Here is a 25,555-nt window from a genome sequence, read left to right as displayed (position 1 = left end):
AAAAAAAAAAAAAAAAAAAAAAAAAAAAAAAAAAAAAAAAAAAAAAAAAAAAAAAAAAAAAAAAAAAACACCTCTGTTACAGTGGCCGATCGATCCTATCTCGTACTTGCCAGCGATGGAAATGCCGTTGCGCGCAACGAGACCGGGTCGTGTGCGCGATTCCGAGGAGTACGCCTCGCTCCGGTCAATTATCTCGTTAAGAGATACGCCGCGAAGATACGGCGCGCAAGTCGGTGGAGTGTTCGGTGAACAAAGAGGAAAGCGAGCAGGAGGGAAAAAGAAAACAAGAAGGAAGTGATTCGAGAGAAGAGCGCGCACGCGCGCTCGCGGACGCACTTCGCGATTTGAGACTCCGTCGGCCGAGAAAAATCGGAGCGGTCCCGGCGCGCCGCTCGCCGGCCATTATTTATGCCTTGGACGAACGAGCCAAGACATACCCGCGCCCAAAAGTTCTCGGGGCTTATTACGAATTTACGAACGGCCTCTCGAGGGAAGCATTGCAATCTATCGGGGCTGTTTGTTGTCGCGTTACATCTGCGCGCTTTTGCCCCATGCAGAATCCCAGAGCCCGTCGTGTCCCACCCTATATATATCCCTCGGACGTAGGGGACACGCCGGGGCCAGATTCGCCCCAAAGTCCATTATTACCCGTGTATTGTATTGCTTAACATTGACTCAATTGCTTTCGAATAACGCGAGAGAGAGAGAGAGAGAGAGAGGAAGAGAAAGAGAGAGAGAGAGAGAGAGAGAGAGAGGGAGAGAACGCGTGCTTTGCTCTCCCGAGCATCAATCGAATTATTCGACTTACTGCTCTTTTTCGAGGAGGGGGACGCGCTGACCTTCCTTCCGCGCGACATAATTCATTCGCTGTCATATAGCTTGTCGAGGACCGGTCAGATCTCCCGCGGATGCGGCGAGGTCCGCGAACTTGGAGTTGCTCGCGTAAAAATACGATGATTGACCAAACGACATCGTGGCGTGCTACGTTCCAGAGAAACGCAAGGAAACGCACGGGAAGCTTCCGGCGGACTTGGGTTGTTAGAATTTTTAGCCCAACGCGCCGACGTTCCCGTAGATCGATGCTCCATATAAATTAGCACGCGAGGCAACAATGTCCGTTGTTTAAAAATACACGGGCGCGGGACGCGCTCGATGGCGCGTGTCCGCGAATAAAAACAAGAACGAGACCACGCGGTAAAAGCCGACCGGCCCGGCTGGTCCGCCAGCGATAGCCGGCGTCGTCGTCATCGTCGTCGTCGTCATTGTTGATTTTACTAACTCATCGGTCGAAATCCGACTCGCATAACCTCGATTACGAAGTGGAACGGCGCGCCCCAGGAAGCGCCCTGAACTCCAGTAAAACCGTGCTGTAACGCGCGCGTACACGCCGTCCGTCCGTCCGGCGCGGCGCGACGCGGTCGCGATTAACTCGGCCGATCGAATCGTAAAATTCGAGCGGCACCGGGAGGGTAGAGAGCGCACGGGGCACCGTGTGCCGCCGATGTGCGCCGTGTTTGAAACGAGGGTTTTATAGCGGTCCAGGAACAAACCCTGCCGCTCGAATGGTCGGGACCGTCGCTCGGCCGGCCGGACAATCACAACTTGACAGGGAGGTTTAACGAGCCCTATGCTAGGCGCACCCCCCGCCCGTCCCGCCCTCGGATGGTCATTTAATTATTCGAGATACCCCGAACGTTGGACCATCCACCCCCACCAGTGACGTTACGTCCGTACTCTCTGTCCCCCCCCGTCGCTTTTCCTCATCCAGCTCTGCTGTGTGTGTGTGTGTGTGTGTGTGTGCGCGCGCGCGCGCGTGCTCATGTGGCTCTCTCACCGGTCGGTTCCGTCCTCGACCTCGCTCCACGTTACTGCACCCCTCCGCCACTCTACCCCCTTCGGCAAGGGTTCGCGGTGCCCACCCCCGGCATACCGGAATAACGACACTCTTGTCCCACGTGCCTGTTCCTATATTAAACCGCCGGGACGGCCGGGAGATAATAAAGACATATAATGGAATCGAAATTGTTTCTCTATCTATCAATGCCATACGGCGTCTACGCGCGCGAGCCGCGCTGCAGCGCGTCGCGTCGCACCGCGTCGCGCCGCGCCGCGCGTCCAGTCCACTCGACAGATTCAATTTAGTTTCGGCCGGCCACGTTTAATTTGTGTCTTGATTCGTGGGTAATACGAGAGGCCGTGTATCGCGGCGCGGCCGCGTGTGGGTGCTGTACGTGCGATCGCGCCGGCCGATACACCGTCGTCCGGCCATCGCCGATCCATTTTCCCTCGCGTTTCGAAATTATCAAACTCGAGATACCGCAGAAACACTGCTGGAAATGGGAATTCTCTCTGAGCGTTCTGCGCGCCGCCCTGGCAGCGAGAATATAAACTAGCGTATTAAGCGATTCGAATGGCCATTCGTCGATTTTAACGCGAACCTCTGCACGATTACAGATGACAATCGCGACCTCAACGACCACGCCGAGAACGACCTGAAGAGGCAGAGAAGCAACTACAATGGCGACCAGCTCTACTCGAACGTGAGTATCGAAAACACTTCCCTACCCGCGAGGATCGCTGCTGAGCGACAAGGAAAGTGTGATAGTGCCGAGTGATAAAAAGTTACACTCTCCGAGTAACTTCTTAGCGGAGGGCATTTAATCGCTCAACTGGTCGCATTAGCGCGCGAATAATCAAGACCGAGGAAATCTGGGGAAATCTCGGGCGCGCGCGGGTCAACGCGCGGGTCTGGGCATATCTCAATGTGGACGTCGTAATCAATCAAAAGCGACGCAAAGTTCCATAGAATCTCCATAGGGCATAACTCTCGAGCAGCCCTTGCGGTAATCGCGGGACCGAATCGGGCCGTAGCTACAACATCCAAGTCAATCTTGCCGCTTGTTCTCGGATGTCCCTCCAACTCGCGAACTTCGACTTCAGATTCCGCCGGTCTGTTGCAGCTGTGGTCGAGTAAATGGAGCATCAAGGACGAGCACAAGTTCCTGAGCGAGCTCGGCGGCGGAGGCGGCGGTGCGACCGGCGGCACGAACGGCGGTGGGACCGGCGGCGGAGGTGGCGGCGGCGGCGGTGGCGGCGGCGGTGGCGGCGGTGGTGGCGGCGGCGGCGGAGGCGGTGGTACTGGCGGAGGCGGCGGCGGCGGTGGCGGCGGAGGTGGCGGCGGTTACTACGAACACGGCGGATTCCCCGGGAACGCTATTGCCACCTCCGCCGAGCTGTACGACTCCCTGGGCACCATCAGCACGATGACGCAAGCGCAAACTCCCCATCTCTACACCCCGCCCATAGGGGGCACCATAGGTGAGCGCGCTCGTTCCTTCTCTTTTCATCCTCTGGCACCCACCACCCTTACCTTCTCATCCCCATCAGCGTGGTCCCCCTCTTGTTGTCACTCTCTTTCTCTCTTTCTCTCTCTCTCTCTCTCTCTCTCTCTCTCTCTCTCTCTCTCTCTCTCTCTCTCTCTCTCTCATTCTCTCTGTCTCTCTTTCCCTCCTCTCACCTTCTCTGTTTCTCTCTGTCGTTCCTCCCCTCGCACGGAAATCCCGGACAGTATGTATGCACCACAACCTCTTGTACGTAATGCCATATACCGAGTCCTTTTCCTCCGACCTGCCATCCACCTTCGTATCCTCACCCTCTCCACTGCCGAGTATCTCTGTCTCTCTGTCTCTCTCTCTCTTTCTCTCTCTTTCACTCTCTATCTTTCTCACGCTCTGTTCCTCTTCCTCCTCCTCTTACTCCGCGTCTCTTTCCAGTACGCTTATTATTGCGGCTTACGTCTTGCTTTGCATACCCATATCGGCTAAATACATGGCTTTAATAATGCATGAGCTGTGCCGAGCAACGGCAGAAGAGGTGGCGGAAGGCTCCACACGGTGGTTCGGCGTTTTCAGCTTCGGGGAATAACTCTCTCTCTCTCTCTCTTCTCTCTCTCTCTCTCACACACACATATACATTTGTTTATCAGTCGTCTCTTTTACTCTCGTTCTCTCTTCACTCGTGTCAACCATCTCATTCTCTATCAGAATGACAATCTGCAGGATCTATTTCTTCACTTAAACTCTCTTGCTTACTTCTATATATCACATACATATTTACATTATCACGCCCTCTCTCTCTCTCTCTCTCTCTCTCTCTCTCTCTCTCTCTCTTTCTTTTTCTAAATAGATCTATCTATTCTCTGTCACTTCTACTCTTCATCTCACTCTGAAATTTTCTTGCGCCGTTTAAAGGCGGTCGATCAACGGCGGAACGTATACACAGCCGGCACGAGCTATTGAAAAGTAACCGCCGAACGCGCGCGTGGTACATACAACACACGAGCAGAACTTTCTCCGGTGGCACGTGTTGCGAGCAACTCGGTCACGCCGTGCCGCGCGCCGCGAATTCTCCCGATCGGTGCTTTTCGGAATGGACGAAGCGAGGCGTGTAACGGCGGCTTCATCTCATGAAATTCAATCGAGGATCTTCGCCCCGGATCGAAGGATTTTTGAAGGACGACTTAAGCGAGCCCAAGTCGAACGCACGGCTTGCTACCCGCGTCTTTAATATGTAGTAGTGTCGCGGCGACTAAGGTGCTCCGCTCGAGCGTACGCGAGAGTATTTCGTCCTCGATTTGCCGTTCAACGCGTGCGCGATCAGTGACGTATCAGCGGCTTCACAGATATTCTCGCAGTTCGCGCCGGTGATCATTCTTATCATACACGAAAAGAGCGATTTCTCATGCCGAAAAGAGCCGGGGAACGCGCGCGCTTCTCCACGTTCCGCCTTGATCGTCGGCCGACGATACGAGAACCGCAATAACGGAAAAATGGGGATCCCTTAATAGCAGGTGGTACTTTGACGCCGCTCGCGCCACTGACGATGCAAGAACTAAAATTGAGCCAAACATTGGACGGGGCTAACATGTCTCCTTACCACACCACCGGTGAGTTCGCCACCTCTTTAGTTCTCTTACGGTCGCGCCGAGTCATGTACACCTGTTCCGCTGAGCATACGGTTCTGAGCCTCTCTCGGAGATGCGCGTGTCCAACTAATATGTCCACATCTCAAGTGTGTACTACCACCGTCGAGTGTTCATGGTGTTAACTTTACCGCGGGATCAAGCGCGGTATCTCCCGCTACCCATGAGGATCCTACCATTACCCATGATAGCCACTTACACTTTATGTCTGACGAGCCAAAAACTTGTACGCGGAGCGTGTTGCAGTCGCTTCAGCGCAAAAACATAATAGCATTCGTTTTACTTTTCTTCTGTTACTTTATCACACGCTGTCTTTTTTTTTTTTTTACGTTGGAAGCTAGACCCTAAAGCCACGTAATCCTACCCCCTAATGATAGAGTCGTGTCTTCCAAGCTGAAATTCGGGTCAATTCGCACGTCGAGCGTGTGTGCGGTGAGGCTAACGAAAAGAAAAAGTAAGAGGAAAGAAATCGCAAAGGGCTCAGAGACGTGAAACAATTCCGTTGCATTCGCGGAATGCACAATTCCGCGGCGATTAAGACACCCCCAGGACTCCCCCGACTCTCCCTCTTTCTATACCAATCCGCCGGCTACTCCCACCGAAACAGTTTAATTAAGCTTTAGACGTAAGGCGCTGATCGTTAGCTAGTGCTTGACTCGAATGTCGTGTTGTGTTGTGCATGGCCATAGCAGAGAGCAGTACCGTCGCAGTATCGTATGTAGGGGTGGGGGCCGGTGGGGGCGAGCAAAGTCCCCCGATTTCGTTGCAGAACGAGACAAACGCCACCCCCGCGGCCCCCAATACCTCCGGAGGGGATCCCGGACTGACGGTCTTGCAGCCGCCAGTTTCTCAGCCCCAAGTAGCCTCTGCGATACCGCCGTACTCGACGATGCTACCAAGTTTCGGACACTACGCTACCGGTGAGTACCAATCAGAAAGCTTGCTTAACCGTACACGTCAAGGACACGCGCTCGCTCGCTTCGTGTACCCTCCGAGGGTTGAACCGGAGCCGGCGTACAGTCGGAGGGTAAGTCAGAGCTCTGTCGAGGAGCGCTGATTTACCGGTTCGTGGCTACGAGCAGGTAGCAATTTTTGCGGAGAGGACGCCTCGTACTCGTTGGAGACGAGACGCGTACCAATGGAGGATATCACGGACGGTGTTATCCTTAGTCGACGTGCAATCGGAACGGTACTTTTGTTTCCTCGCTCGTGCTGTTTGCAGAGTAATACCTGCACCGGTAAATCTATATATACCTGCACCCAACAAATATAATCTCATCCCTTGGATGGAAGCCTCTTGTGTTACGATCTCTCGCGCAGCAAAGAGACTACTTACTGTAAAACTATGTTCAAGCAAAACTTTTTACCGAAGGAGTGTTTGTCTCCCAATCGGGAGAAAAATAATATCGCGCTTAGGATATTTTTCTTTTGACTTTGGAAGAATCCTCTAGGCCATATGCGGGATGAGTCACCTAATATTAAATTCGAAAATATCTCTGTTGTTTTTTTTTTTTTATATTAAAGGAGAATGAGCAAGAATTAAATTATGTAATTGGGAGAATTGGCTGGGGCCGCGATAATTATCCCTTCCAATCGCATAATTTATTCCACATACATTTTTCTCTAATATGAGGAATAATAGAAATATTTTAGAATTTTAGAAGAGTAGAAATGACAGAACGTTAGGTGACTCATATCCCATATAAGAGGATTCCGCCACGTGAGATTATATTTTCTTAGGTGTACATTGGCGATTTTCTCGCGAACAACTTCTCTTAACGATATAAATGGATAAATAAGAAACAAGAAAGCAAGAAAGGAAATTGTTGTTGCCGTTTCTCGACTGGCTACTAGACTCTATCTATTTGGAATTAATTACTAGAACGATGTTCTCTTCATCGTCTCAATGAGCAGCCATATTAAGCGCTTTCGCGAGCTCGCCTGCTCTTAACTGCCTTGCAGAGTCAAGTTAATGCGAAACCCTGATTTGCCCGCGCACCTACAGGACTAATTTTCCGATAATTAATTAAGATTCGTGACGTCACGCACGTTAACGTGCCCGGCGACGCTAACCAGCTTATCGTCGACTTTTGTTCAGGTGGTGGCGATTATGCGTACAGCGCTGCGTATTCCCAGTACTCGAGCGCGCCGTACAGCGGCTACGGTTATGGGGCGGCGACAAGCGGGTTGCTCAGTAAGTAAACAGTGAGTATGAGTACCGATTAGATTAGGGTCATCGAAATACGAAAGCACTAACAGACAGACAGACAGAGAGAGAAAGAGAGAAAGAGAAAGAGTGATAGGAGGAGACCGACCGGCCCACCTGACATTCCGATGAATATCGTTGACGCGGAGAGTGAGAAAACGCGACCACCAGGACGCATTCCGCGCGTATGAGACCGACGTCATGTTCGAAACGAAACGCGCGCGCGCGCGCGAAAGTCAGCATTGTCTATTATTTATCTCCCCGCGGAAGTTACGCGCGTACGCGATACCCGAAGATACGGTCAGCGCAAAGCAAAAAAAAAAAAGAAAAGGTGAAAAAAAGAATTTCATTCGCGGTTACGCTCGCGTGAACCGTGGCGCGGACACAATTCCCGTGCGAGCTGAACAGGACCCTCTAGCCCCCTTAGTTGGCCGTTCCTCGTTAACGCGGCTCACAATTCGATTCGTATCAGATAACATCGGACTAGTTCCGCAAGGAGTCACGTCGTTTCATTCTCGGTTTCTAATATAGCGGTGAGCGCGATTCAATGCCTATCTTTCATAACGCAAGATCGGTGGCACCGCGCGCGGATCGCCATATTCCCCCGCTGCTCCGCGCTGTAGAGCGCAGGTAGACGAGAGCTTGTGCGCGCGCGCGTAGAAACGAATAGAATAATAAACCGCCTTTTTTTCTTGCTATCAGACACGCGATACGTTGCCAGCCCGTGCGCTCCTTGCATCACGTAATGCGGAGATCCGTTCGCGATATCGCAACGCAATCGCGCGCCTTCCCCCTTCCTCGCGCGGCCAACTTATTCCGCCGCGTTCTTGATATTCCACGCGAGCGTTACGCGAGGTGCTGTAATTAAACGCGAAAATTAGATAGGCGCACCTCGCGGCAAAGCACAATTTATTTCCGCTTTAATTCTGCACGGGAAAGGTACAGTCAAGCGCGCGCGCGCGCGGCAAAAACGCCTGAATATGCAACGTTACAAATTACGCGCGACGTAAACAACGCACCTCGTTCACGGGTACGCCGTTATCACGGAAACAAAGAATTTGCCGCTGCCACTAAGGACCTCGCTAATTTAGCAGATCTATAGCCGTAAAATACAGGGATAGCCGGTTTTCTCTGTGTCATGATAACTAAGTCTCGTATACAAGTATACTTAGAAAAAATACATGAAAATTTACTTGTAAGATATCAAATTTATATTTCGCAGAAATAAACTTTATATCCTACAAATAATTTTCAAGTATTTCTTCTCAGTATATAATGTCAAATTTTATCAAGTACAATCACTAACCTTACACTGAGAGAAAATGTTTGAAAATTTATTTTTGTGAAATAAAATTTATTTCTGTACATAAACTTTAGATCCCACAAACAAATTTTCAAGTATTTTTTCTCGCTGTAGTAAAACTGACCTGATGACAACACTAAAGACGATTCCCTATGCAAACCAGGATATTTAGTTCAGATAAAACATATTGAGACATTAATTCTTTTGCTCTTTTATCAAAGGAAATTTGATGCATTAACGGGTTTCATTATAACTAATATAATTAATCTAATTATAATAAATATTAATCTAAATATAATAGCTAATATAATTAACTCTAGTAAAAAAAAGTTAGTGGAAGTAACAAGCTCATTTATGAGTTTATTTTCATTTCTTAGTAATTGAAAATTATCTTGTATGCCAGTCTTGGAAAAATCTGATACACGTGCATTAATACAACTTCAACAAACCCGAATTATTTATGCCTAAACTGGGCAAAAATATTTGTTCATCGTCTGTTGAGTAAATGCTGCATGATCTCTTCAGATAAATTAATGAAATTGTTTCGTAAATTTACATTAACTCGAAATACGAACTGATTTGTCACAATAGTTAAGACATCTACAAAAATGGATTCCTTCCATGAGCAAGTTGATGATTGTTTCCTCACATATTGCCTTGCTGAATCTGAACAGTTGTAATCCCAAATTCTTTACCCAAGCTATAGATCTGCTGAATCGGGCAGTGCATTTTTTCCGTGATACAAAAGCATGAATCGCGTGGCACGGACGAGAACTCGCGATGTTAAGCAGGGTACATCAGCCGTACTAGCGGGATAGAAAAGCCCGCAAGACACTTCGCTCGCGATGAACGCGACCGTCTCTCTCTCTCGTTGCAGACTCCACGTACTACTACTGCAACGGGGACACGTCCACCCACACGTCGCAGCAGGGCGGCGGGTGCAGCAGCGGTGGTCCGGAGAGTAGTGCCGACGTGGCCAGTCGCTCGCCTCTGGCGGCCACCAGAGCCAGCAGCGGTGCCAGCGCGGCCTCGCCGACCGGAAGCGCCTGCACGAAGCCGGACCACACCTCCACGCCGACGGACCTCTACCTGGCTTGATGGTCGGGCAACAACAGCACGGGGGAAAGGCTGCAGGCGGAGTGTCCGTCAGCAGACATGAGCGGGCCAGCCGGCTGCGACAACGGACGCCATATCACGAAGAGACACCACGTCGAAATTAAGCAATGATCTCCTTCCCCCAACCGCTCCGGCGAGTTCCGGCGGAACGCGACGGCGGAGAGTTCGGAGCGCGGGGATACCGGCGCGGATCCATGGGCGCCGAGGAAGATTCAACACACGCAAAGATCGCGGGACGACCCGACGTTCTCCGCGCCGAAGAAGCTGAAGAACCGGCGCCGCTGGATCAGTGATTGGTCCGCCGGCCGGAGGAACTTTGAAAAGATTCCAGGAGTGGCCGCGCGCTTTCGGGCTTTCGAACTTCATCGCGCTCTCAGGGTGGTGGACGACACAGGACTCTCGGGCTTTCGGCTCGAGGGTCGCGGTGACGACGAGTTGAACGGTAAACAGAAGCGCGCTCGCACGAGAAGCGCGAGAAGCGTGTAAGAACTCGACGCGAGCGACGGTGACATCGGCGCGCGAGGTCGTCTCGCGCCGTCGCCGTTTCCCCGATAACGCGCTATCAGCGTGTCGCCTCTCTGCGTTTTATTTATTTGCTGTGATCCGAAGAGAGAGCGAGGACCACACACACATATATACACACACACACACATACACACACCGAGAGCCGGCCGCGAGTCGGGGAACGGCGCCGCCGCCGCTCTTCTTGCTAAGCGCGCGCCGGTAGGTAGTTTAATTTAATGATCCTCAGTTAGCGTAATTTTCACGCGATGGTCGCGAACGCCCTCGCGAGCGCGCGCACAGCTCCGCGAAGATGTCTCTCCTCGTCGAGGAGCGTGCACGCGTCATTCGTGGGCGAACGCGCGCTCGCCTCGGCGAACGCAGTCGGCGCGCGACCATGTAAATATATATAAATTGAATATATATATATATATATATATAAATATAAGAGAACAAGAAAAATTATATATATATAATATATATATGAGAAATATATTATATATATAATTATATATGTAATATATATAATATAATACGAATTATATATATATAATATATATAGTTATATATATAACATACGAGTATATATATAATATATAAATATATATATGGCCCGTGTAATAAAAGTCAAGCGCCCCGATGGCACGTTTTTCTCTCCCGTAGGCACGACGACCCCCCCATCCTGCCCTTCTTAAGAGTATCGTAGAGTAACTCGATAAGTTTGAGATTTTTAAATCAGGAGTCGACGTAACGATCACTACTGTTAAGGATATTATATATATTTTTTGTAGAAACCAAAGACCATACGCGCGAGTAAAACTCACAGAAACACACACAGTACACACATACATACACACACACACACACACACACACACACACACACCATACACGCACGCACGCACACGCGCAGACATGGACACTTCACACGCATTTGCACGCGAGCACGCATACGCACTTTACGCACGCACCGACACGTACACAACACACGCATACGACGACGACGAATTAACGAACGAGGCACGTCGCGCACTCTTCGCGGCACAAGCGCGACCTTTGAGCCGGTCTTGAGCGGCCCCCTCTTCAACATAAGCGGACCGGTAAATGCGTGATCGCGAGCAGCGTGTAGGATCGACGACAGACATTACCGAACGTTCCGTCTCGAAGGTATGTCGCGGCTGAAAAGAGATAAAACTAAGTGGGGAAAGAAAGAAACCCGCCAGGCGGAGGAATTCGCATTTGCGCTCGTACTTTCTACTTAACGACGTTTTAATTTCGAGCCACGATTATTGCGAGATAAATATCGAGAACGATGGCGTGATCGCGAGCCACATTGGACTTATCGAAGCACCATTGAAGAACGTTTTTTCTTTCTCTCTCTCTCTCTCTCTCTCTCTCTCTCTCTCTCTCTCTCTCTGTCTCTCTTTTCTTTATGTTGTTCGTGCAATTAGTGCAAGTCGGCGCGTGGACACTTCCTCGACGGCCCGGCGATCACGCTCGTTCGTTCTCTCGGTTCCGTTCGACGCCTTCGTTCCATGCTTCCGCTTCGCGGCGGAAGCCGTACCGTTTCCCGCTCACCGTCGGGCGGAACGCGCCCGGTGGAAGATTATCGCGAAGGCGCAATTAGCGTCAGGCCTCGGGGATTTTTAATGAGAAATTACGCGCGCGTGCGCGCGCGAGCGAGCGAGCATACGTACTCATGCGCACGCGCGTTCTCCGATTTAACAATCGCGTTAATCATTGATGCCTCGGCACGCGCTACCAATTTCATGCGTCGCGAATCTATCCAGCCAGCCAGCCAGCCAGCTGGCTGGCTGGCCTACCTGCCTGCCGGAATGAGGCTGTAGAAAACAGTATCGCGACACTCGAATTCCGACAATTTTCATTCACACTCGAAATCTTAGGCTTATTTGAAACTTGTCTTCTGAGATACTCAGATCTAAATTTAAAGACTCGAGTTCTTTTGTTTCAATCATATAAGCTAAAAGTATTAATGCCTGGACATGTGTCTGATTCTGAATATCCTTTTGGTCCTTAAATAGTAATAAAGTAGTTGAACTTTTAATATAGAAAATACACGTATTCAATGTATGTGTTCTATGTTGAAAGTTTAAATATTCGTCTTTAGAGACCGAAACAATAAAAATGTTTAGAATCAGATGTCCAGACATTAGCCTTTACCTTATATGCATGGGAACAGAATTTCTCTTTGCATAACTAAATTCAGACGAAAGACTCGTTGACGGGAAACGATATCTTTGTTACCGTGACCGATTCGTCCGAGCATTCAACTACGTTAAAGCTCGGTTGAGGTAAATAAGAGCAATTGGTTCTCTCTCTGAGTAAAAATCTCCTACAGAAATCTTCCTACTTCTATAAACGAGTTTTTTGTCTGATTCCCAAATTCAGTTATACCAACGGAGTTGTCCTTTCCATGTGTGACGTTACATTTGTAATCGCGATTCACCTGAAAAGCTCACTCCAAGCTAAAATCAGAGCATGTCACACACAGCTGAAGCAACTTTCAAGTAATATCTATTAATACAGACCTTAGAGAGAGACGCGGATTGTAACATTTAACGCTGAACGCAAGACACTCCTTCAGCGGACCGTTACGGAGGGTCCGAAGTGGACCGAGACGTCTGGGCGTTGGTTTGTTAATTCTTACAGTTATTGTACAAATATTTACGCGTATCTGCAACCACGTTTCAGATACAATTGACTCCGATTATCTGATCCGCCTGCCTATCTCTCTTTCACTCGTCTTTCTCTTTGCGCGACGCGGCCAAAGTATCAGAAGCGTCGATCCGAAGCGTGCTCGCGAGAAGCCCAGATTGCCGTCACTAGATCCCAGCTGATTGGCCAAATTCCCGAATCGAAACTCTCGCGCGATGTTCCGTCCGTGTCGATCGTCGCTCGTCCGATAATTAGACCGTATCATTAGTCGCGAAGATCGTAGATAGTTTCGTCTGCGTTACGCTCTACGGCAGCTCACGCCTTCTCGTTCAGGATAAAATGAGCGATTGAAATCGCGAAATTGCTAATCGAACCGCGAATCGCAACATCGTTCGCTGTTACGGCGCGCGCGCGCACGATGCGATAACGCGTATGCGTAGCGCGACTACTTTCGAGAAGACAGTTCGAGAAGCGATATTCGGTGCGTGAATGCACGAGAGATACACGTTGGAGGTAATCGACAAATCGGCCGCAACATCGGCCGGATCATTGCGTCGGATGTTCGGTACGATTATCCCGCGACTACAATCGATATTATTGCGTACTTATGCATTGTTATATTTTATTATAGTAATGACGCTGATTATTAATTCTTATTCTATTTGCTATTTTCGCTATTTTCATTATCACGATTATTTTATTATTATTATTATTATATTATTATTATTATTATATTATTATTATCATCATCATTATTATATTATTATTTAATGCCTTTATTATTTATTAATTGTAACGACGACGACGACGACCTATGTGTAATAAGTTTTGCCAAAGAACCCGTCGAGAGAGCAATATTGCAGTGAAAACATTTTATAGCCTCTCCGTAGGAGGCGAAGCAGCCGATGGAAGCACGATTATAAATAAATATGGAATTGATTGCGTCAAAAGAAAGAATGAAAACACACACGAAGAGAAAAACGACTGTGCGCGGCGTTTCGAGCGACGGGCGATAAAATGCGACATGGAAACTGTCCGTCCGAGAGTCGCGAATTCGCGAGATTTCGACTCGAACGCTGCGGCCGCGCATTTCTAATCAAGCACACACACATACACACACACACATACACGCGATTATCTCATTTTATTTCATCGTTTGTCCCGTGTGATATTCTTGTTCCGTGCGCCGCTCTTGCCGAGTCTCGCTGTTGATACTTGCAAACAGAACTCTGTACATCCTTTTTAAATAAATATGAGGTTTATATGAGCTTCTCCTTTTGTGATGTCTCTAATTTCCCTTCCCGATTTCTCCTTATGTACACCGCAAAAAGTGCAATCCGCTATTAAAATAATAAGATTAACCCATTAACGCCCAAATGTGCTGAAATTTTACGTTGATATGAGCCATTAATTTTACTACGGAAATGAGGTCTGTTGTTTATAAAGAATACCATTCCTATCAATTTCGATGTCGCTCTATCGAATAGCATTGAGAAAATTTAAAAAAATCGCAACTTATGTAAAATTTTTGCAAACCAAAATAAAAAACGCATGTTTTTAGGACTAATTTTTCCTTCTTCCGCTATTTTTTCCATAAAAACGTGTTAGTATCACTCGGGAAAGTGTCTAAAGCGTGTTCCCGACACTTTAACTTAAAAAATATGCCATGGATATTTTTTTCAACAAACGGCGATACCAAAATGGCGGTCGATTTGAAGCGTTTAATTCAAATTTTCGTTCATATTTGGTGATCGAAATTGTTTTAGGGTCAATATTACTACAAAATTACATAGTAATTACATAGTAATTACATAGTAAAACAATTGCTGCTGAGGGAGTAGAGTGACACAAACACACATTGTCACGCAGAAGACGATGCAGAACGAAATAAGCATAACTGATGTCAATTTCAAAAATATATCTTTTCAAGCGCGAATGTTACTTTAAAAAGCTCTAAAAAAACTATCCCGGAATGTGCTCTACATGCATTATATGACCTAACCTGCAGTAATATGACCGACTTTCGACTCATACAGGATAGTTACCACTGCGCATGCGCGAGAATACTGCTACGACGTATCTAATGTCATGAGCGCAACGTTGGGATATTCAAAAATTATATTCAAGATTCTGGGCGCGCATTGCTGAGGAAGTGGAGTGATACAAACAAACATTGTCACCCAAGAAACGATGCAGAACGAAATAAGCACACCTGACGTCGAAAATATAACTTTTCAAGCGCAAATGTTGCTTTAAAAATCTGTCAAAAAGTATTCCAAAATGTGCTCTGCATGCTAACACTGCTTGACCTGCAGTACATGATTGACTTTCAGTCCACGCGCAGGATAGTTACCACTGCGTATGCGCGAAAATCCGAATATATACGATCTAACGTTATGGGCGCGACTTTGGGAAATTATTTTCAAGATTCTGAGCGTATTATTGAGGGAGTAGAGTATATTAAGACATATTGTCATCCAAGAGACGATGCAGAGCGAAATACATACACTTCACATCATTTTCGGAAATACACCTTTGCAAATGCGAAAATTTCTTTAAGAAACTTCAAAAAATTATTCCAGACTTAACTAACACGGCTTAATAATTTTTCGGAAACAAAACTCATCAGTCCGAATCTCGGCTTAATAATTTAGCAGAAACACAAAACATTTCGGTTGAATCTCGGCTTAATAATTTAGTGGAGCCTTAAAACATATCGGTTCGGATCTCGGCTTAATATTTTAGCGGAAAATCGAAACATTTCGGTTCAAGTCTCGGCTTCATAATTTAATTTGTTGTCTTTAATTTGTCGAAATTTAATTTGGCGTCTTGTCAACAACAAACACGTATGCATAAGAAAATATCTCCGAAGAGATAGTATGTCGTATATGATACGACATAACAAGTTATAAAGTATATTAATTAAATAGTATATATAGAGCATACATTGAGTATATATAAAACATATATAGAGCATAAAAAAGCATATATAACATATACAGAGAATATAAATATGACATGTTGAAATATATTAATTTAATGTATCATCAAGAGATAATCCGACGAGAAGGAAGCCTGCCGAGCCGAAATTTCAATTGGCCATTGTTATCCAAAAATAATCTAATTAAAAAAATTATAAGTTTTTATCAAATGATACTCCATTTACATCATTTTAATACAAACAAAAAAATTTGGGCCTTATAAATGCTTGAAATGAATTAAGAAACAGTTTCCTTATTTTTTACCAATTTTTTTGTACATTTTTCTAAGGATTGAGCTAGTCAGTACACTTAAAGGAATGGAAATGCTTGACTCGTTGAACGAGTCAAGCATTTCCATTGCGAAAATCTCAGAGCTAAATTCTTTGATTGGATCATTCTTACGTAACTCCGGCGAATTGCAAATTCCAATTCTTACTTTAATTCTCGTCGGACTCATGCGATTTACGTCTACGTGCATGCAATCTACGTAAAGTGACGCTTTGTGTCTACTATATAAGCGTCTAAATTAAGCGCTCACCATTGCGCGTCGTCCCACGATGTCCAGGGTCCACCAGTCATCATGTCGCTGCAATGGTCCTCACGTCTCACGTCGCCTGTAGTTCACTCTCGACCGCGGTTATTTAACGGAGGTTTCACGAAAAATATCGCCTCTCTCGGGGGATACTTCGAGTTGCGAATTGCGTATGAAATATCACGAACTGCGTCTTCGAGGAAATGTCAGGATAAACGACGAGTATATGAGACGAATTCAGCGACGGTACGATCGAGTTATAGTGTATCGCTTTGATACACGCGCGACGCGAATCGAAAGTCTCACGAAATCTTTCGACGCGTGAGCGAAGTAATCTGGATGAGATTCTCACGTACTATCTCACGAAATATCCCTAATGTAATGTTTCGATGGTGTAGCGTAGTAGGCTGCAATACAGCTCCACAATATATTTGCGGATAACAGCCCGCAATACTTTTGCGAAGACAATTCCGCAATGCTTTTGCGGATAATAACTCCGCAATATTTCTGTGAGGTTCGCTCGCGACTCTTCCGCAAATACGATCTGGTGAAATTCGCAAACCTATCAAATTAATAATCGCGAACGCGAGCGTGAATGAAAAATAAAAAACTATGAAAATTGTAACGATAGAGATAAATATTCTATTCAAAATTCACACGAAAAAAATGTTACCGCGTGAGACGTCTGTCTTCGTTTGATGGAACTTGTCGCGCGTCGCGTAAGTGAACAAACAACTGCTCGCATGTCTGACTTGTGTACATCGCGTTTTTCGTGAGGGATCAACGCTCGCTAGTTTTGTCTCTATTGTGTCCTGCGTTAGGAAACTCTAATTCTAAATGAAAAATTAAAACCTGAAAATTTTCCGACGATCGTGAAATTAATTTCGCGAGCAGTTTAATTAATCATGTTAGATTGCTTCGCGCAGACGCCGACAATATCGAATTTTATTTAATAATGACCTCTGTACTTTACGAAATAAAATTACGACGCAAGCTCATGCGAGAGAGAAAACTTAAAAAATTAACGACCGGCGGAAGATCTATCGAGGTGGGTGATGTGATTGCGCATTTTCTGTGGCGCAATCTCTGCGCGTTAGTGCACTGATCGAGACTGGAAGATCGCATTCAAAAAACTAAATAATTTTACAAAATTTTGAATTCAGAGTGTATACTCAATATTTTAATGGCATCTGCCAGATAGTGTTAGCGTTTAATTATCAAAATTTTCCTCAACAAAAATCACTAACCAATCAATAAATTAGTCAAACAATTAACAAATATATATATATATATTGGTAGAAAAATACTTGAAAATTTGCTAAATTTATAAAAATGCATTATGACTAACATTGTTTGTAAAAGCGATCTTTTAATTGTTTCGAACAGTGTGCTTTATCGGACAGCACATACACACACTACACCACAGTAAAGTAAATCGCATTGATTCATAAACATGCATTACATGGAAAGACTTTTTGTCTTTATATTACCAATTTTTTTTTCTTGTTTGACTCACCGATCTACCGATCAGAGCAGCCACGTTTTGCTTTCGTTTCTGGAACAAAAAAATGTTTCATCGATTAGGTTCGTGCATTGATGTTGATTTGAGTGAAGAAGTTTGCAATATTAAAAAAAAGATAAAGATGAAGAAAACTGGTGTCACCTCCGATGCGCTTGACTTTGACATATGTTATAAAGGTCATCCTTCTGAGTGACCTTTTAAAAGTTTTAGCCGTCGCTCATTGTTTATTAAAAAGTTATTAACAAAAGAATTTGCATAAAATGAGTGTAATTTTTTGACACTGTATATACAAAAACATCGAATTTGTTTGAAGACTAGGAAGGTGCCAACCGTACGCACATACACACACACACAGCGCTTGGCCGCCCTGCGGCCGCTGTTTGTGTGTGCGTACCTGCATATGCAACTGAACGTAACACATTGTTGCAAGTGACATAACATAACAGTTTAGATTAGTTTAGGTTAAATTAGATTATGTCACTCGCGACAATGTGTTACGTTCAGTTGCATATGCACGCACGCACTCACAAACACACAGCACACACACACACACACACACACACACACACTGCAGGGCGTCCAAGCGCTGTGTGTGTGTATGTGCGTACGGTTGGCACCTTCCTAGTCTTCAAACAAATTCGATGTTTTTGTATATACGGTGTCCAAAAATTACACTCATTTTATGTAACTTCTTATGTTAATAATTTTTTAATAAACAATGAGCGACGGCTAAAACCTTTTGATTGTTACTCAAAATCATGTCCTTAATAACATATGTCAAGATCAGACTGATCGGAGGTGAGATCTGTTTTCTTTACCTTTACTAAAAAAAAATAAGCGGGTGATATTTTTCACGCTGGGAGAATTTTTCGGAATGCATTCATACTAAGAATATTCCACTTTTCTTTTTCTCGACGCTTTAAATAAATCTCTTAATTAGAACAACATTTTTCAAGTGGTGATGTTACTCAGAAAAAAATTCTCCCCGCGTATAATTACGGTTTAACGCGATTCAAATTATCTCGGTTTCCAGCAAGAGAATTATCAATATTATTGGACTTATAATTACAAATACTAATTAAGGAAGCTAACCTTTGAGTTAGCCCCGCTTGGCTCGAGCCAGATCCTCCAGCGCAGCAGCCCCTAAGAGTTGGCTGGTTCATCTCTGCAACAGAAAGCACATTTAATTTAGTATTACATATGACAATAGTGACATTAAGGAACTTGATTCCAAACAAACAAATTTTCAGTTTTATTGGATTTCTAATTACGAATTTAAATCAGTGAAACTTACCTTCGCGCCAACTCTGCCAGACCCGGATCCTCTGCCGGATTTTCCCCCAGGCATCATATCCCTTAGAGTTACATGATTGCGTCTTCTTTATCTCTAGATCTCTGTGACAGAAATTTAACTTAATTTAGTATCAATTAGTAATTTAATAAATTAGTATCAAATAGTTATACGCGACAGCAAGACGGTGAAAAGAAATTGTCGTAACGGCACGTTCGAGTTCCTTTTCAATGCGTAATAAAAAATAATTAAACGATAGCCGAATAAAAAAATAATAATTCCCGATTAATTAATAGGTGATGATAATAATGTCTGATCGACAACCGCGTAATAATGTCCAGTAATATCAATTATACACGACAGCAAAGCGAAGTAAAGAAATCGTCGTAATAGCATGCTCGAGTTGTTTCCCAATACGTAATAAATAATTAAATCGAGTATAATAGTTAAATAGTTAAATGACAAATAAAGAAATAATAAATGACGTATAAAGAAATAATAGTATATGCATTGACGATCGCGACGTTTCTTTATCTAACAAGTAAAAAAGCAAATAAAACGCGGTAATTACCCGCTGCAGTAAAGCCCACAACACCTGCTCGCATGACCAATACGCGTCTCAAATAGTGTTAATTATTACCTTAATTGTAGCGAAGTCAAAGTGCGGTATTAAAAATCGGCGCGAAATAATTTAGAAAATAACGCGGCAGCTTCCGCGATGCGCTCACCTCGGCGGCTGAGAGCGTTATGGCGTGAGGCGCGCTTGGCCGCTTCCCCCTCCATATTCCACGCCGCTCAGTCAACGGCCCGAGCGGCTGTTACGACGGTCGGTTTACCTAGCCTTTGTGGAGCCTAGAATTTTTGTTAAAGCCGTTATGCAGGTATTGTTATTACCGATTATTCGATCAACATTATTTCGGTATTATCCACTCACGGATATTATCACACGATTGTCGAGCAGATATTATTATCACTACAATTTAATATTCGAGTATTATTACTTTCTTTATTCGTTTATTATTTCTTTCTGCAGTTCTTTAACTGCACCACTGAACTGGTGCAGTAAGAGTGAGACAAGTATATCTTATCTCGCTCTAACTTATTGCTTTACAAATGGCGCTCAATCATAAGAAGTTATTCTTTTCAGCGGATTTCTCAATTGGGGGTCACGAATCAGGACCACTTTCTCTACTCGCGTCCTATCAAGTTCGGTCTCCTTATCTCTTACTTCATGGTAGCAGTTCGGATTCTCGCACATGTGCAGTGGTAACTATTTTGCGTATGGGACGAAAGTCGATCATGTTATAATATTACAGGTTAGGTCATATAATGTTAGCATGCAGAGCACATTCTGAAAGTTTTTTTTACAGTTTTTTAATGTGACATTCGCGCTTGAAAAAGTGTATTTTCGAAGCTTATAGGTAGGAATATCGGATTCTCGCGCATTGACCGAAAGTCGGTCATGTTACTGCAGGTTATTTAAGTCATATAGTGTTAACTATCTAGAGCACATTCTGAGATAAAATCTTACTGTTTTTTACTAGGATAATATCTTACTGTTTTTTTAATTTTCGCGTTTACAAACATATATTTTCGAAAATATTGTGAAGTTTGACTGTTTCGCTCTGCATCGTCTCCCGGATCACGTGGGATGCTCCGCTTCATTTTCGCACGTACTTTCACCATGCAAAAGAATTTTTCATTCGATGGAGATAGAAAGAAGTCCATATAGGGTTTTACAATTGGCCCAATACTGGGCCAATACTGGTTGTCGGAGTTCCAATACTGGCGCAGCACTGGAAAAACTATTGGCACAGTACTAGTGGATAACCGGATGATAACTTCGGTCCAGTACTGACTCAACCTAGGTTAGCCAATAATTCCCCAGCATTGACAGTACAATCGGTTCAGTACTTAGACAGTACTGGTTGTCATATTTGTAATACCACCACAGTACTGTCTTTACAGAAATATTATATTAAGAAATACTGAAAAATTATTAATGATTAAGTACTACCAATTTAGTAATTTTTTGGCCGTTTATTTTTTAGTAAATACTGATAATAAAATCACTGTTAAATATTGATCAAATATTGAAAATTATTGTGTAAAGGTGAAAAATGAGAAAATAATAATATTATACAAAAATATATATAATTTTATAAAAAATATATATAATATTTATAATTTTTTATTTTCTCATGTCTCATAAACCACTAGGAACTATAGATTGTTAACAACACGCTCCAAACTTTCGCGAATTCTCCCTCAATAATTTCGATCTTAACCGGTAATACCGGTCACCCATCTATGTCCTGACTGCGTTGAAGTGTTGCTTACCCTGACAATCGAGCGGCTGACGATTCCAATGACTCCAACGATGTTCTTACGATTTATGCTTATATAATTTATTCTTATGGTGTTCACAGTATATTATAACATACTTAGTAAAACCATACCTAGCAAACACCAAATAACAGTAATATAACTTTTATTTAGTGTTTGTTGCACAATTTATTAATAGATATTGAAACAATGCAACAATATTTGATATGCAATGGATATTGATATAATATAGTGAAGCAATGATAATTACTTTTAGATTTTTGACAGAATGTTTTAATAATTAATCCAAACAAAAAAATAAAAAGATCCAAGAAAATCCAAATCAAATAAATCGAATTATTAAATTTTGAAAGAAACTTTTAAAAAATACTATTTAAAACAATAGTGTTGTTTCATCAAATGACATGGTTTCCTTGAACGAAATAAAAGTTTTTTATTTTCATCATTTTAAAAAATAATATTTCGTTTAAGAATATAATATTTTAATGAAACAAATCAACACTGAACAAGTACGAATATTAAATTTAAAGAAACTTTTTCTCCGAAAAAAAACGGTATAAGAAGTATAAGACATGTGTAATAAAACGAATTCTAGCCAAAAAAATAATTAATGACTGCCACTAACAAGTACTATTCTAAGTACTATTCTATTTGCCAGTAATGACTAAATACTGGCTAACAGAGGTCCGGCCGACGATTGGGTGCCATACGTTGGCCAAGCATTGGTTGCCGAAGGCCTTCGGCAGCCAGTCATTTGCCTGTATTGGGCCAGTACTGGCTGACAGAATTCTGATCGATAGTTGAGTGCCATAGCTTCGGCCAAGCGTTGACTTCGTTGTTACTACTGGCGACCCTACATGGGAGTCTTTGCAAAAAGATTTGATGTCGTGATAGTAACTGTTCTTTATCGTTTTCGTTTCATATTGAGATATGCTCCACTTCATTTTCGCACGTACTTTCACCACGCAAAAGAGTTTTCATTCGACGGAGGTAGAAATAAGTAAACTTTGCAGAAGGATTCAATATCGTGATAGTAACTGTTCTTTATCGTTTTCGTGTTTATATTCGTTTTCATATTGATGGATGCTCTGCTTCATTTTTGCACGTACTTTCACCATGCAAAATGGTTTTTAATTTTGTCGAATCAGCACGAGACAATAATTTTGCAAAGGTATTTGGTACACGTCAACGACATTTCCCAACAAATTTTACTTTGTGTTGACTTGACCAAATTAAAAATGCTTTTGTTTTAATAAAAGTACATGCATAAATAAAATAGGACATTCCTGCCTCAAGAATGAAAACGATGTGGAACTAATGTTATCGTGATTTCATTTTTAAAAAATTACAGCATACTCACTGCTCCAATTTATATAATAAAATTAGGTGCGAAAATAAAGTTTTAGTTGGTTAGTGCGAAATGAAAATGATATCTCAAATTACCGTTGCTAATTATATTGAAAACTCAAATAATAGGTAATTTATTTTTCAAAAAATTTTTCGCAAACTTCGTTTGCGCCTACAACACTCTTCTTTAAAAACTCTTTATTTGATGCAACCAATACATAAGCGGTTTGAAGAATTCATCAGAAAAGTAACAAGAGCCTATTTTGGAGAGAATGCTGAATATTAGCAACGTGACATTCACATTTACGTAACGTCTATGTGTAAGAAAATTGAAATGACAACGTAGTACACATACTTGCATAACATCTGTGAAAAAATGATAGCGGCATCATATTAGCGCCTATTTGATCATCTTTATTCTATAAATAGCTATAGATGCGTTCGGGGAGCTCGCTATTAAGCGGATGGCACATAAAAAAACTTAAGCAGTAAGACGTAAGCAGTAAGCGAATCACAGTCGACGATTTTCCTTACGGTCCAAGAATCAACGACTGTGATTGGCCAATTCGCTTACTGCTTAAGTTTTTCTGTGCCATGGCCTTTAGCGCTATTCAGCGCTACCGTATCTTTCTATCCTTATTGTTTATCTAAGGAGCAACAAAGATAGAAGAACGCGATAGCGTTGGTAGCGTACCCCGAACGCATCCTATGTGTACATAAATTCGATATCGTCGGTAAATGAGAATAACGTTTTCTACTTTTTGATGATCACTCTACGTTATCGACGCTCATCAAGTTCATCGCTCGCTCCGGCATTCCTTTAATGTAAAATTTTGCATTTTTGAACTTTGAGATAGAATAACTCAACTCACAGAGCATTTAAGGCAAAAATAAAAACATTTTTTGTACGTCTTATGTAATTAGCCCATGATGAATCAATTAAGCCTACTTAGATCTAGTCCCACAACCTCCAGTTAATTTAACTGGCTGGTTATTCCACTGGACTTGACCAATCGCATTTGATATTAAGAAGAGTTAATCAGAATTAACTAATCACTATTGGAATTTAACCGGTTAAAATTAAACGGATGTTGTGGAACTTGGCCTTAGAACTCGATTCGATCAGCCGTTATGGCGGTACGATTATCTGGCCACCTCTCAACTAGAGGCGCGGCGTAATAATACACCATCATTCTCACTGCCAGTGGCTCGCTTCGTGCGTGCACTTGACGCGAGACATTACCGTGTTTCTTAATACATATAATGTGTAGTGAAATTATTAAATTATGGAACATATACGACTCATGTGGCATGATGGAAAATCACCGAAAAAAGGGTTAAGCGACAGTTTCCCGAAAAATGGAGAGGATAATGTTGGTATCAAGGAAAATCTCTACACGATATAATTTAAAGATCTGTTCTTTGTAACTGCACATTGCTGAATTAATGCAAAAAGTTAGAGTGAGAAAACGTATACTCGTCTCGCTTCAATTTATTGCATCAGTTCAGCAATGCTACAAGTTACAAAGAACAGATCTTTAAATTATATCGTGTAGAGATTTTCCTTGGTATCAATATTATCTCCTCTACTTTTCGAGAAACTGTCGCCTAACCGAAAAAAGAAGTGACATGGAACATAATAATATGATTGAAAACTTCAATAACATAGTATACAGTACAAAAAAAAAACATAGTATACAGTACAAAAAAATTGAGCAAAAATATCCTGAAAAGAAAGAAAACAATTACGGTGGAGCCTTTGGTTAAAAAATGATTTATTCCCGATTCACAAATATCTAGATTTAAAATGAGATTTTGGGAAGATCTTTAAAATCACTTTTTCATATGCCTTTCATAACAGTAAGATAATATTAAGTTAATCAGCAAATTAATCAGTAGATTCTTATCGTGATAAGACCGAGTTAGGTGTGACGAAAAAACGATACTTGAATACACTAACAGTGAAACGTGGAATTAATTACTCGTCAAAAGTTATGTGATACAGCGTAGTAAAATATGTAGTTTTGATATATGTTAACTGCAATTTATATAAAATTGTATATATAGCAGAGGCTCATATTAGATATTCGTAGGCAGAAAAGGTGTGCTTTGCGACATCTGGTCGCAGCCACGTGCACTATTGGGTGCTCGGGTTATTTGAAGGCAATGTATCTTCGGGCAAGAACGTGCGATCTCTCTTTTATCGGTACATCGTTTGATGTGCCGCACAAAAAGGAACGCATGTGCAATTCGTACTATCTGTATTATCTATTTAAGGTATGCGCGAATCTTATCGATTGGGCGAAGATTAGAATGTAAACGATATGAATGCAGTATCGACACAAAAAAAGTGACTTTTCTTCATGAAAAATCGTTATTAAGGCCTTCACACACACTTTCCGTAACAGTAACCGTAAGACGTAACGTAAGAATTGACCAATTACGATGGAGTATTCACAAAAATGGCGACCTTATGTTTCGACGATTCTCAACGTGATTGGTCAATTCTTACGTTACGTCTTACGGTTACTGTTACGGAAAGTGTATGTGAAGGCCTTTATATGTAATAATAACGGACATACTTCTGTGTGTGTGTGTGTGTGTGTGTGTGTGTGTGTGTGTGTGTGTGTGTGTGTGTGTGTGTGTGTGTGTGTGTGTGTGTGTGTGTCATATATTATATACATATCTTTTTTTTAGAAAATAGAAACATATTTATATATTTAATTAAACGGATAAAGTATGTTCCTTGTATAA

At 43.2% G+C, this 25,555-nt stretch overlaps 1 protein-coding gene across 6 annotated transcripts in view; it reads left to right on the top strand.

Moving 5' to 3' along the window:
- Nucleotides 1-14,044, top strand: part of LOC116847115 (loricrin) — a 233,164-nt gene extending 219,120 nt beyond the window's left edge. For all 6 annotated transcript variants that reach the window (XM_032821767.1, XM_032821766.1, XM_032821765.1 and 3 more), the window contains 6 exons: nucleotides 2,455-2,540; nucleotides 2,961-3,318; nucleotides 4,847-4,945; nucleotides 5,671-5,901; nucleotides 7,080-7,175; nucleotides 9,368-14,044. In XM_032821767.1, the coding sequence (XP_032677658.1) occupies nucleotides 2,455-2,540; nucleotides 2,961-3,318; nucleotides 4,847-4,945; nucleotides 5,671-5,901; nucleotides 7,080-7,175; nucleotides 9,368-9,588 (1,091 nt within the window). In that variant the 3' untranslated portion in view covers nucleotides 9,589-14,044. The remainder of the gene's footprint in view (nucleotides 1-2,454; nucleotides 2,541-2,960; nucleotides 3,319-4,846; nucleotides 4,946-5,670; nucleotides 5,902-7,079; nucleotides 7,176-9,367) is intronic.
- Nucleotides 14,045-25,555: the final 11,511 nt, after the last annotated feature.

This window comes from Odontomachus brunneus, unplaced genomic scaffold (genome assembly GCF_010583005.1).
Source record: "Odontomachus brunneus isolate Ranch 3 - 2012 unplaced genomic scaffold, Obru_v1 Obru_scaffold_074, whole genome shotgun sequence".
NCBI classification, from domain to species: domain Eukaryota; kingdom Metazoa; phylum Arthropoda; class Insecta; order Hymenoptera; family Formicidae; genus Odontomachus; species Odontomachus brunneus.
The sequence above is the reverse complement of the archived record's forward strand: the minus strand, read 5'-3'. Positions and strand labels throughout refer to the sequence as shown.